Genomic DNA, 13,967 nt, shown 5'->3' with positions numbered 1-13,967 from the left:
TAGCCCAAGGAATAAAAAAAATGTGCCAGTTTGCTATGTTTAAACTGATAGTATTTATATTCTTTAGTTGCTAAAATTTTTGTAAAATGAAATAATTCTTCATCTGACGACTCCCAACTGCCATACCAAATATGGGTATCAGGTCCACTTTATTACAAAGCTAAGTACTGTAATTCTAAAGACAAAAATAAATAACTAGAGGCTTGTGCAGTGAATGATTTAATCAGCCTGATTCTTCTGGAAAAACAGGTTCTTGTGTTCCTTATGCTTATGAATAATACATTCCTTAACCCTTCTGTCTTTACATGGCTATTTGTCTCTATTTTCTTATATATCTGAACTTCAGGATGAAACAGGCTGAAAGAATAAAAGACCTCACCTAGGAAAGTCACATTTCTATTGGTGTTGTGTTGAAGTTTCTTTGAAAGGACAAAGAGGAGAGAAGTGTGCTTTGTATCTTGGGAGTGATTTGTTTTAATGATTCATTTTTCCAGGATCTAAATCTGGAGCTGCTGTCAGCAATCATTTCTAGACTCAAATGAAAACTAGAAGCTTCAAAAAAGCAAACAGGACATCCTCAAATATTACCCAAATGAGCCCCCTCAAGGGGAAAGGGGATTTAAAAAAAGAAATGAAAGAGATGTGCTTAGAATCAGAGTAGCTACTGAAAGCTGCCATTGGGGCAGAGTTTCTCTTTGTGGAGAATTAATTTCTTAACAGACACACATTCATTCCTGAGAACACTCTTGTGGGTTTTTATTCTTGTTGTTGTTGTTACTATTCAGCGAGAGACAGGAACTGATACAAACCGGAATTAAAGGGAACTTATTCTACCTAAACACAGATTTTAATTATTTTAAAATTCCTTCCTCAGGAGTCAACCAAATTATTTCGTTATTCTTGATCTTTTCAACAGGACAGAACAACTCAGTTTTCAAAAAGAAATATGTTGAAGTTTTACTTTAACCATAAAAAATGAGACCTTCTCATCCTTTCTGAACTTCCAAGGGGTGGGGATGGGGGTTGGGGGTGGGAGGGTGGTCTTAAGCATCTCAAAGTTCATCTTTCTTTGCTAAACAATGAGGAGCTGGAAGGATTCCATAGAGGAGAAAACCTAGCAAGCCTGTGAGCTTCCATTAAGTGTGCGGTATTAGAGGCGGTTCCAGTGTAGCCAAGGAGGACAAAGATAAGAAAACCACTGAGTAGATAGAAAGGTACAGACAGCACACAGAGAAAAGGAGAGGCCGAAGACAAAGTGGCTGGGACTGGACCATGCAGGGCAAATGACACTCCCTGAGCCCCTCGTCTAAGTCCCAACAATATGGACTCACAAACTCAAGACCAGGCAGATAATGGGAAGTCATTACATTAAGGAAAGTTTTTGTTTCTCTTTGCACATTATTACGACACAGTGTGCATTCCAATTACAAAAGCTATTTGTCTCAAATTCCCCACAGTTCATACCAACCGAGCAGAATTTCAAGGCCCTAAATTCTGTCCTTAAAGGAGTAGTTTACACATAAAAGAAAAAGGTATATGGTCTTTCTTGCCCACCAGAGAGTTTCTCAATCAAGTCTCCTGTTAAATATCTCCTTCCTCAGCACCAATCTCAGAAACGTCTCCCAAAGGAGAAGGAAACAGAAAAACTGAATCACCCAGGAAGTCTTTTATCAGTCCACAATTTTGGCTTTGCCTCAGTCTCACTGAGAAGATCCTGGGGAAGCTAGATTTGGTAATTTACCAAATTCCTCCTTAGTAAATCTAAAAAACAACTAGATTTCAAAACCGCTAATCTACATTTTCCAATCCAAACCACCTGCAAGTAGGTTGAATAGACATGCAAACAATTTCTTCTGGAACCAATTGGAAAAAAAAAAACAAAACCTAGATTATGCATAGTTTTTTAGAATCCAGAAGTCTCAAAATCTTTTATGATGGAGGTAAGAAACTGGGTTTCTTTCTGTGCTCATTAACAAACTATCCATTTGAAACACAAAACAACCCTGCTATAAATACTCTTGATTATTTGTGTGCCGTGAAGCTTAACCATCTACATATCCTTTTGTCTCCCATGGGTTTCCTGTTTAATGTTTTATTAGTAACAGTATATTCCATAACTCAAAAAAAATCAAACAAAGAAAGGTTATTTTAATGTTAAGAAAAACACAAGACAATGGAGATCCAATTGGGTCCACACATTAGGAAAGTAACACAGCAGACGTATTGTTCAACATTTTCACACGTCATAAAAGTAGTCACGGTGTGTTGATAAAATTGGGCTGTGTAACAGCATATAAACAAAGACTATTAAAAATCCTTTGGTTTTAGAAGGAGAACTATTTTAATAATTTTGTCTAATTGTTCACATGAAATCGGGCTGGAATGTCCAAAATGTTACTGTCTTGACATCTTTCAAAAGCTGCCAGGAAATTCCTGGCTATTAAACTGCAAGGAAATCTTAATGCTATTGCTAAAACACAGCACAGCTCATTACAAACCAGAATCACATGAAAGACAGACAGTTAGTTCCCAGTGCTTTTTGGTCTTTTTTATGTCAGTTAAAATAAATAGTCAAGGTTTCTTGTAAAAGTTGAGTTCTAGGTTTAAGAAAAAAAACAAAACAAAACAAAAAACAGGAAGTTGTCACATAAGGCATAAACCAGGGCTCCAAAAAGCAGCACTGTGCTAGAATGAAAGAAAAAGATGCTTTAATATGTTAAAAGTGAAGTCCCTCTTTGCCTAAAGAGGAAACAACTAGTCTAACTCAGAGATCAACAGCTCCAGTCTCACACTAGAAGGGTAAAGTAGTGAGGGCCACTGACAAACAAGCCGCTCACCAGAGGCCCAGTTGCTGAGGCAGTGGGATTCCTTCAAGTCCTTCTGTGTCATCACATGCTACATTTCAAAATGACCCTAATTTTTTACAAGGAGGGACTGGAGCTTAGCACTAAACATATTTACCTGAGGCCACACAACTGAATGACAAGAGTTAGAATTCGAATATAGTCAGAACTCCAAAGTTCAAGCTTCCCTTTAACCTTAGAGCGGAAAACAGGAAGGACAGAATGAAAAAGCGTGTAGCTGATGGTGAGCACCGAACGCTGGAATCGCAAAGGAAATCTGTGCCAGAAGTTACCGGCCAGCTTCTAGCTTGTTCTACTTTCCCACATTCAGTGGTCCACCCTTCACTTTGCCTTCTTTGGGAAATTCTGACTTGATATTAATAGATGTCACACTATTTGCTTACAGCAGATATTTAAACTCTTTGTTAATTCAATTTAAAGTGCCCTAATTAAGTCTTATATTTTGATGGCTCAGAGAAGTTCTTTAAGGCCACGTGTTATATTATCGAATACAAGACTCTCCACAAAGAAGGACCTAGAATCCAAGAGGCAATGCCCATCCCCACCACAGGCAGCTCTTGATCCATGTTCTTGGGTTCCATTAGAGTAAAAACAATTATATGTGCATATGTAATACACATACATATGATTTTAATAAAATAATATATCATTATAAAGAATATATAATTCTTTGTATGCATGGGTATCTATGTGTGAGTCCCAGGGATCCTCCTGCCTCTGCCCCCCCAGAGCATGCACCACACACGGGAACCACTATGCCTGGCTTTGTTATGTGAGTTCTGGAGATCAAACTCAGGCCCTCTTGCTTGCAAGGCAAACATTTTATCAAATATATAATTCTTGCATAATATGTAATGCTTTTTTAAAAAAAAAGTTGGTATGTATATCTGTGGGGGGGTAGGCACACATGAGTGGAGGTGCCCACAGAGGCTAGAGGCATCAGATCCCCCTGGAATTGGAGTTACAGGCAGTTGTGAACTGCCCAAAATGGGTGCTGGGAACTGAACTCAGGACTTCTGCAAGAGCTGTATGTACTCTTAAACATGGAGCCATCTCTCCACCCCCACAATATATAATTCTTAACACATAATTCGTATATATTATATAATTCTTAAATAATTCTTACCCATATAATTATTGCATATTTAATTCTTACATAGTCTCAAGTAAATATATGGATTATTGGGTTTCTGGAAAGAAGTCTATAGCATGAATAATGCTCACTCTACATTGCCACATATTGAACTTGGAAGCAGGAGCTGTCCTTACCCAGATCGGCCTTTTCCTTGAGCACATCTTTGAAGTTGAGTCCGCTGTTGAGGGTCGACTGCCTGTACCTGAGCAGAGCCTCCCTCTGTGCATTCCTTCCTAAGGCCTCGGTTTTCGCCGGTCCTGTTCGCAGCCTCCACCTCCACTTGGAGAAATCAGAATGCGCCCATTTGACCAGGTCTTCAAGCTTCACTATCACCTTCTCAGAGACGGCGATGACTTCATCCTACAAGAGGGGATGCACGTGATCAAAATACAACGTATACAATTCTCAGCGAATTAATAAAGAAAAGAAAGTGGGATGAACAGGAAACGCTGATTCTGGGTTTGAGGTAAATGATCTGTTCTCAGCAAAGCCCACCTGCCCTATAGGAATGGTCTAACCTTGGGCAAACCAACAGCACGTGGCTTTCAGGATCAGAGGGTCTCCAAGAAACTCACTTCAGCTCATTGGTTTTCCAGTGCTCATTACTGAAAGAATAATTTCCATGACATGTTTGCTATGCAGTTAGAAGGTATTCAAAAATAGAGCAGTAATTCTAACAGGCATTTTTAATGCTAGTCACAAATGCTCCTCTGCCTCTGAAACTACTTGGTGAAAGGTAATTTTTAGATGCGATTAATTGCAAATGTAAAAAGTAAGGCTGAATGACTAATGGTTAGCCCGTCTTCATATAAATGGCCTAAGTAAATCTAGAATTCTTGGAACTCTGACTCACCCTCAAATTCCTATGTTTATGGTACATTTTCCCTTGGCTTCCACACAAATATTGAATTTAACTCTTGTCCTAAAAATTAAATAAAACTGTGATGTAATCCCAAAAGAAATACTTCATAAATGTTATGTGCTTCCCACTGAAAGAAACTTACACATTCTCATGTTTCTCCGAAACTTTGTAAGCTGAGAAATGAACTTTTTTTCCCTCTCTCTTAATACATATGGGGGGGGGGAAGTGGGGGATGAGAAAGTCTTTGAATCTAAGAAAAGTAGTGGAAGCTTAAGTTCCTCCCATGGATCATAAATTTGAATTTTAAGCATCTCTAATTGCTTCCAGGAAACGGCAAGTCTTCTGCCTTAGAATTAATCCAGCAAGATATTTAGTAGATAATCTACATGGGGAACAAAGGGGCCCTTCGCCCAGAGAGGCTTTGGAAAAGACACGCTATCCTCTCACTGGTTTTAAGTTAAATTATTTGAAGCATTTGACATTTTAACTTGAACTGACTTCTTTTCATTTATTTCACATTTCTGAAGAAAGCTTAGCTGTGAAAACCCCCTAAAGCTTACAGAAATCTTCAAAATAGTTTTGACAAAACAACAGGAAGATATTTCTAAGCTATTAAACAAAAGGAATTCACAACCGAATTTAGCTAATTTTGCTGTTAAACATGACTCTTTTCTCCCTTCTCTCTCTCTCTTCTCCCTCCCCCCCCCCCCCCCCCACCTATATACTGCTCCAACTCAAACAAAAAAGGGTTTATTAAGATCACTTTCACACAATAAGAAGCCCTGGATTTTGTTCTTAAAAATCTTTTAAAGGTAAGATCTAAAATCTTCCTCTTCTTCACCCGGTTCCAGGCTGTTCATGGGGGCGGGGGAGGGGGGTTTATGGAACAGCTCTCCCTCCCCCCCCCCCCCCCCCACCTATATACTGCTCCAACTCAAACAAAAAAGGGTTTATTAAGATCACTTTCACACAATAAGAAGCCCTGGATTTTGTTCTTAAAAATCTTTTAAAGGTAAGATCTAAAATCTTCCTCTTCTTCACCCGGTTCCAGGCTGTTCATGGGGGCGGGGGAGGGGGGTTTATGGAACAGCACAGTCACAAATAGTCCCTTAAGAGTGGAAAATAAAAACTTCAGTAATGGGATCCTTTCTCTTATCATGATCAAATATGAACTTCCAGTAAAGGGAAACAAAATGAAAATTGTGTTCTTACCCTCTACTCAAGAAAATATCTCAATACTTTATAAACAATGGGGCTCATTACAAAGTACTGTTTCAAGGACGGACTTCAACCATGCTTGGCTCCCCAGCCTGCTGAGATAAAAGACCTCCACTCATCTTGCATTTTAAGCTGTTCCATGGTGATTTTTAAATATCAGAATAAAAATTCAGGGTGTGTATTGTTTCAAAGCATATGGAAACAGCTTTTCGAATGGGGCACACCAACCACAGGGTTTAGAAAGTTTTGGAAAATAATTAAGTAGCATGGTATATCAGTCTCAACATTAGCCCAGATGGAATTTGGCAACGTTTTGACCAAATAAGGTTTCCTAGAAGAGACGCGTTTGGAGATGAGTGTTATTTTCAAATAGCTCTGTGATCAAATGATTATCATTTCAATTACCAGTTGCTTCAAATCTTTTCCAAGAAATGGCATGACTGGCTGTGGCTGGCTTACAACACCCTCCAAACAAATAGTTTATTAACCAAGAGAAAATACAATCCTGATGATGTCATTAATGAATAAACTCATCTTTCAAGCTTCCCTTTATAGATCTGGCCTCATCCCTCCTCTTTCACTTAGAAACAAATGCAGGAATCCACACAAATATGCAAAACCAAAAACTCGAGTTTGGACTAATTGTGAAGACACCAGTGTCCTTTACGGTAGATTCAGAGAGAAACTCGCTCCTCAACATTGTTAAGTGCCAGGATTTAGAAGGAAAATCTGCTAAGAAGGGGGGAAAACAGCATACCAACCGACCCTCTAAAACAAAACAGCCAAACGTACACGGAAACTGTCTCAGGAAACTTTTCTCTGCGCACACAATGGCCTCATCACATGTTCATACTTACTATTCTAGTAAGTGCTGACTAAGTTTCTAATAGGGCCCATTCTTGGGCAAGCCTCTATGCCTAAGAAAAGAATTTCAATAAGCTCATCCCATGATTACATTAGCTCTGTGTAAACTTAGAATTAAGTGCTGGATAAATATTGCTGAGTTACTCTAATACAACACAAAAGGAGCACAGAGAAGTACACGTTGTTATTCTATTAACGTACCTTGACTTTTCAATTAACCCAGCATTTAATCAATATTTATGTAGCTGTGTTAAGACACTTACTAAGTCTTTCTCCTCTTTTGTTGTTGTCTTAAATTTTTTTCTGGAATTTGGATTTTATTTCTATCACTGCATAAAAACAGCTTATTTAATCATAACTCCTCCAAGTCCAAAGAGATAACCTGAGTGAGAAGTCAGAAGCCAGCTAATCCAAGGCCACAGCCAGCCCCTCCACCCAGTGTAAAAGCAGGAAAATTTACAGAAAAAGAAAATCTAGACTTCAATATTCTCTTATAAAATAAAATAAGGAAGAAGAAAAAAGGAAGAAGCAAAACCAAAACCAGCAACAAAACCACTTGAAACTGAATAACACATACTTTCTTTTTTCAAGATGTGAATTCCCTCTACCCTCCACAAGGCATCACATCCAGTCCCCACCCCTGACCTGCCCAGCCCCTGCCTAAGCACCAGATATTTCAATTTACAGATACTGATTTGGTCCACCTCCCTTGTGGACTTGATAAGGGCCTTAAGGGGAGTGGCACATCCTAGTGTTGACTCAAGGCAGGGTCTGAATGACAATCTAGGTCTCTTCTCTGGTGGCATTGTGTCTTGGGTTCAAATCCCAGCCCTAGAATTTGCTTGCTTTGGAACACTGGGCACTTTCTTTAATCATCTTGTACTTCAATTACTGTTTAATTTTTTTGTTTTTTAAATTTATCTATCTATCTATCATCTATCTATCTATCTATCTATCTATCTATCTGTCTGTCTATCATCTATCTATCATCTAATCTAGCTATCATCTATCTATCACCTATCTATCTATCTCTGTCATCTATCTATCTATCTATATCTATCTATCTATCAATCAATCATCTATCATTTATTTTTGAGACAGGGTCTCCCTGTAGCCTATCTATCTATCTATCTATCTATCTATCTATCTATCTATCTATCTATCTATCGATCGATCTATCATCTATCTATCTATCTATCATCTATTGTTCATCATTTATTTTTGAGACAGGGTCTCCCTGTAACCCCAGCTGGCCTAGAACTCACTATGTAGACCAGGCTAGTCTGGCTCTCACAGAGGTCCACCTGCCTCTGCCTCCCGAGTGCTGGGATTAAAGACCTCTCACAGCAATTGTCAGGATTCTATGGGTTGATACAAATTGTCTATCAGAGTTAGACACTGTCATTACTTCTTTATGTTAATGTTTTCCAAATTGTGACAAGCAGAAAGAAATGAATTCAGAGGTTTCATAGGGAAATATAAACACAGATACATGCATACACACATACATACATATAATTAAGGGTTAACATGTTCTATGTATATACACACACACGTCATATTATTCATTGTTTAATTATTTTGTGGTTACTCTTTTTACAGGAATTTATAGTGATTTTCTATTGTAGGAGATATAGAAAATTTCTTCCATAAATAAATTTAAGTTTAAAAAAGGGTCAGTGTGAACAAAACCATTAAGTGAACAAGGGGTATGTAGATATAGGGGGACTAAATCAAGTTCTGTAAAAAACAATGACTAAAATATGTTACGATGCATTGTAGCTGTGATTCTCAAAGTGCAGCCCAAGAACCCTTGGGGATCTCTGGCCACTTTGGGGGATCCACAGAGTCCAAACCGTTGCCATCACAATCACACTGAGATATTATTGGCTCTTTTCACTCTTGTTCTTCTTCAACTGTATCAGAGGGGTTTTCCAGAGACTGTAACACATGGAACCACAACAGAGTGAATGCCAGAGCAGATGAAAGTCCTGCCGTCTATGAAGCTAAAGAGATTTGCAAAACCTGTAAGGCTGCGTGGCTGTTCTCATCAACATCTTAGTTTTTCAGAATATACTTAATTTTCATAAAAATGTTCACAATGGGTTTGTTTCGCTATTTTAATTTGATGATAAAATTTTTTTTAGTGTACAGCTCTATAAATTTTTTAAAAAATATTTTATTATTTTTATTTTATGTGTACGAGTGTATTGCCTGCATGTAGATAAGTGCACCCATGTCATGCAATGCCCATGGAGGACAGAAGAGGCCATCAGATCCCCTGGAACTGGAGTTACAGACAATCGTTAGCTGCCATGTGGGTGCTGGGATTCGAACCCAGGTCTTCTGCAAGAACAACCAGTGTTTTTAACCACTGAGCAATCTCTCCAGCCCCAGCTCCATGAATTTTAACAGACTGTCACAGCCACTGTCACAGTAATCACCAGACAAAAACCACTCTGATATTATTGAAAGCCCCTCACATCACTTCTTAGTAACCAGGCTTCTCTCTCCAACTTCAGGCAATAAGTGGTCTGTTCTTGTAGTTTCCTTTCTCTCAAAATGGCTCATGCATTGAATCACGGTACAACCCTTCTGTGATGGCTCCTTTCCCCTAGCAAGGGCCTCTGTGAGCAGCCCATGTTGCTGCAGGCATCAACAGCTTGAAGCAGCACTGAATAGGACTCCCCTGGGTGGCCCGCTGCCACACTGGCTTATCCATCCTGACTAAGGGACATCTGGGCTGTTAGAATTTGGGTAATTGCAAACAGAGCTGCTACCAACCCCTATGCCTAGGTTTTTAAGTGAACGCACATTCTTGATTCTCTTAACATTTAGGAGTGGAATTGTTGAATCATACGGTAGGGTATATTCAGTGTTAGAGCAACTGCCTATGTGTTTTCTGGAGTGGTTCTCACTGTCTGCGTTCCCACCAGCCATAGATGGAGTTCCAGTTGCTCCTTATCGTTGTCAGCACTTGATAGTGTCACCATTCTGACGTGTGTTTAGTGGGCTCCTAAGTTTGTTTTCACTTCCCTCCTGACTAACAAGACCAAACATTTGTCTTCAGAAGCTAGTTTAGCTACTGTATGTCTTTTCTTAATGAAGTGTGTATATAAATCTTATTTTTTATGTGTATGTGTGTATCGCCTACATCTAGGTAAGTTGTGCAATGCCCGCGGAGGTCAGGAGAGGCTGTCAGATCCCCTGGGAGTGGAGTTACAAACAGTCGTTAGTTGCCATGTGGGTGCTGGGATTCGAACCCAGGTCTTCTGCAAGAACAACCAGTGTTCTTAACCACTGAGCCATCTCTCCAGCCCCACTTTCTTGCATTTTTTATAATAGCATCTTTCACAAAAGAACTCTTAAGTTTGCTTTGGTCCCATTGGCTCACTTTTTTTTTTTTTTCATGGATTGTGGTTTTGCTTTTATATCTATGAATTCTTTGCCTAATCTCAGGTCATAAAGAATTTTTGTTCCCACCCAAACATTTTATACTTCTACATGTAGAAGTATGATCCATTTGAGGGGGTGTCTTTTTGAGGCAGGGTTTCTCTGTAGCCCCAGCTGTCCTGGAACTCACCATGTAGACCAGGCTGGCCTTGAACTCACAGAGATTCATCTACCTCTGCCTCCTGAGAACTGGGATTAAGGATGTGCACCATTTTGGCTTAATTTTGTTTTGAGGTGATGAGATTCCATTTGTCAGCCATTGTTTTCCCGTTTGGGCACATGCTATTATGTATAAATGAATTCCATGCAAGTTTCGATAATTTGTTTTAATTTATTTTTTAAAATTTTATTTATTTTTCTTATTTACTGTCTATGACTGTATAGCCTGCATGTAGGTAGGTGTACTCATGCCATGCAAAAGTTGTTTTAATTCCTAATACAACAAATATCAATGCGCACACAAACAAAAATTAAGCAGGTCCTCAGTAATTTTACTATAAATGGTCCAGAGGCTAAAAAAATACTTTAGGAACTTGTGTACTACAGCTTTAAAGTAAGGTATTGTCCTACTCTTCATTTTTCTTGACCTCTGTGCAGCATTTGACTTGAAAATACCTTTGAATTGAAACTCTCCTTCCTGTTAAGAAGAATGAATCCAGGTCTGTGATTTCAGCTGAGTGACACACTTACAAGATCACCTGCCACAGATTCGTGGGTGCTCACAGGGGTCAGGAGATGCCTGGCAGAGACAACAATAGCTTACTGCTGGTGGCAGTAGCAGACGTCAATCACTGGCATCTCTACTGGTTCTTTAATATCCACTTCCTCCAAAGGGACACAAAGGAGGGAAGATGAGAGCTCACACTGGAACTCACTGCAGGAGAAGAGACTTGAGCCTGGGGAACCAAATGTTTGACCCTCGACAATGACTTTACCTGCTTTCTTTTCTGGAGCAAGACACCATCTTTGTGCCCCAAGGCTGTTAACTATACTGACGTATTTGAAAAGATGGCCTGGAGTAGAGGTGACAGGTGCACAGATAAGCAAAAGACCTGTGGAGACCAGCTACATGGTACCCATCCACTCTTCGGTGCTGTGCTTCTGTTTGTTCAGTTTCTCTTCTTCCCCATTGCATTACCAGCAGAAAATGAATAGACACATCCTTAGATGCAGTCCAGGACCACCTTCTTACATTCTCCATCCTGGAGATTCCCATGCTCCCCTCTAAAGACCATGACTACGTGACAAAGCTTGATTCTAGAAGTTGACCCAGGATCTACCTTTTAGTGTCTCAACATAAGTTCCAGATGGAACTGTGCAGTCCACTTGACTAACTTGATAGAAAATATCTTACTTGGTATGAGGGAAATTTAAAACTTCCCAACTATGGGCCGGGTGTGGTGGCATACACCTTTAATCCCAGGAGGCAGAGGCAGGGGGAGCTCTGTGAGATCGAGGCTAGCCTGGTCTACATAGTGAGCTCCAGGACAGCTAGGGCTACAAGGAGACCGTGTCTCAAAAAGACCAAAAAAAAAAAAAACCCCAAAAAAACAAAACAAAAAATGCTCCAACTATGGTTAACTTCTCATTCACATTCGCTCTTCTTAAAATTATTCTCCTTTTTAAATGTTATACTATACCCACATGTATATTACATATATTCATACAATGTAAACAAATGCAAACACACATAATCTAGGCTCTACATGTGAAGAAGAACACATGGTTTCTTTTTTTCTGAGATGCGGTGATCTCACTTAATATCATACAGTCTAAGTGCATTCATTTTCCTGTGGATTTTTTAATTTCATTTTTATTTAGAACTCATTAATATCCTCTTTTATATGTGCTAGATTTCTATTATCCATTCATCTGTTGATAGACAGCTAGATTGGGTCCACCCTTTCTTTTCTAATGATAAATATGAGAGGCACAGAAAAAAGACCATTTCTCTGCCTCCTTTACCACTAGGTGTGCTCATGTGTCCAAGTTGTGAGCAAATGGGATAGAGCAGTGAAATACACTCCTTCCACTTAACGCCCACAAAGGGAATGAATATGGCTTTAGACCACAGGAATGAAAAACAGATAGCAGGAACCTAGTCTCTACAAACAGTTCCTGAGCTGAACCATCTCCCTGTGGGCCTTGGCCAGAGACATGCTGAAGTCCTCATGTATTTAAACAGCTGTAATTATGAATTTGATACACACAGCAAAACCTCTATCTATTGCTATTATCTATTACAATAGTAAATTTAATGGTTCACTATTTCTGAATACCCCCCTCCCACTGTTGGAAGATAGTACAGGGTACGTGAGTCTGATTGACACTGGTTCACGTACAACTCCACTGTGTTTAAAGTCCAGGGTAACTTTTCGACTTGCCAGGGTCTAATCTAAAAATAAATGAGTTAACAAAAGAGTCAGCCTTGTAGGGTAGCAAGGAGGTTGTCCTTCTGATGGTACAATGGTCAACACAGAGTTCATCCAAGGAACATTGGTGAATGGTATTATATAGTGTTATTTGAGTTAACTGGGGGAATGGGTGTGGTGTAGTGTCCAGCTGTCCCTTCTACGTAACTGTGCATGGTACTGACTCTTCTTCATTCTTTGCCCAGGAACAGAAATGACTGCGTAGCTGCCGGATACCTCTAAGGGAAAGTTGGGCCATTGGAAGAGACCAACAAGACTATCCAGGCTTCCCATTCTCCTTGGCCCTCAAGGACAGAGCATGGAAAACACCGAGTGCCCTGCTTAAGCCAGGCAGTGTGAGAATTCAACAGCTATTACTTCAGCTCATCGCTAGGTGAGACAAAGGTTACTAGACTTCAGGGATGAGAACACCAAAGTGAAGCCAGAAAGCAGAAACACTACCATCTCCTTGGAAACTGGTCTCTTAAACTCTTTCAGTAGTTAGCTCATGGCCTAGTCCCAAGTCTGAGACAACTGACTCTTCTGTCTACTAATCTCCCAGGATGGGTGTAATTGAAAAATCACCTCACAACAGAAAAGGATTCTAAGTTTTATAGGGTTTTTGCCTCCACAGTTAAGACAGACATTGCCATTCAAGTGCTAGTTACAGATGTAAAGAACTTTCTGTTTGAGCAATGGAGATAGCTCTTAATTCCTACTAAGATTAACTTGACTCCTGAAGGTGATGAAACCCATTTGCCATGGAGGCCCCACTGGCTGTTGGGCTCCGGTTTCTCTCGTCAACACCTCCTCTTCCAACCGTCTCTTTCCCCTCAACAGGCACTGGGTGAAGCCTGCAGTTCAGTAAACTCTGGGAATCCCTCCTGGCTCAATCAGAGGGTGTCAGCAAACGGAACACAGTTCTGATGGGACTTGTCAAATATATGTGGCCATCTTGCACGGCCTGGCCCACAGCACTTGTGTATCAAACAAGTAACTTGAAAAAAAATCTTAAATGTATTCTAATATATGCTAATCTAAAACTGGTAGGCTATAGCCCGTGTCCCTGACCAGGAGGCCATCTCCTCTTTCAAAAAAAGGGCCAGAAAGTAGTCATAGGCACTGTTTTGCCTTCTTAAAATTAAGGGCAATTTATACAG

General features: G+C 39.8%; 1 protein-coding gene across 1 annotated transcript in view; it reads right to left on the bottom strand.

The window, feature by feature from the left end:
• Arid5b (AT-rich interaction domain 5B) overlaps nt 1-13,967 on the bottom strand; it is a 192,680-nt gene that overhangs the window by 155,636 nt on the left and 23,077 nt on the right. Inside the window, exon 3 of the mRNA XM_008837297.3 lies at nt 4,134-4,359. Coding sequence (XP_008835519.1) covers nt 4,134-4,359 — 226 coding nt within the window. The remainder of the gene's footprint in view (nt 1-4,133; nt 4,360-13,967) is intronic.

Source organism: Nannospalax galili, unplaced genomic scaffold (assembly GCF_000622305.1).
Source record: "Nannospalax galili isolate Female #2095 unplaced genomic scaffold, S.galili_v1.0 scaffold178, whole genome shotgun sequence".
NCBI lineage: Eukaryota > Metazoa > Chordata > Mammalia > Rodentia > Spalacidae > Nannospalax > Nannospalax galili.
The sequence above is the reverse complement of the archived record's forward strand: the minus strand, read 5'-3'. Positions and strand labels throughout refer to the sequence as shown.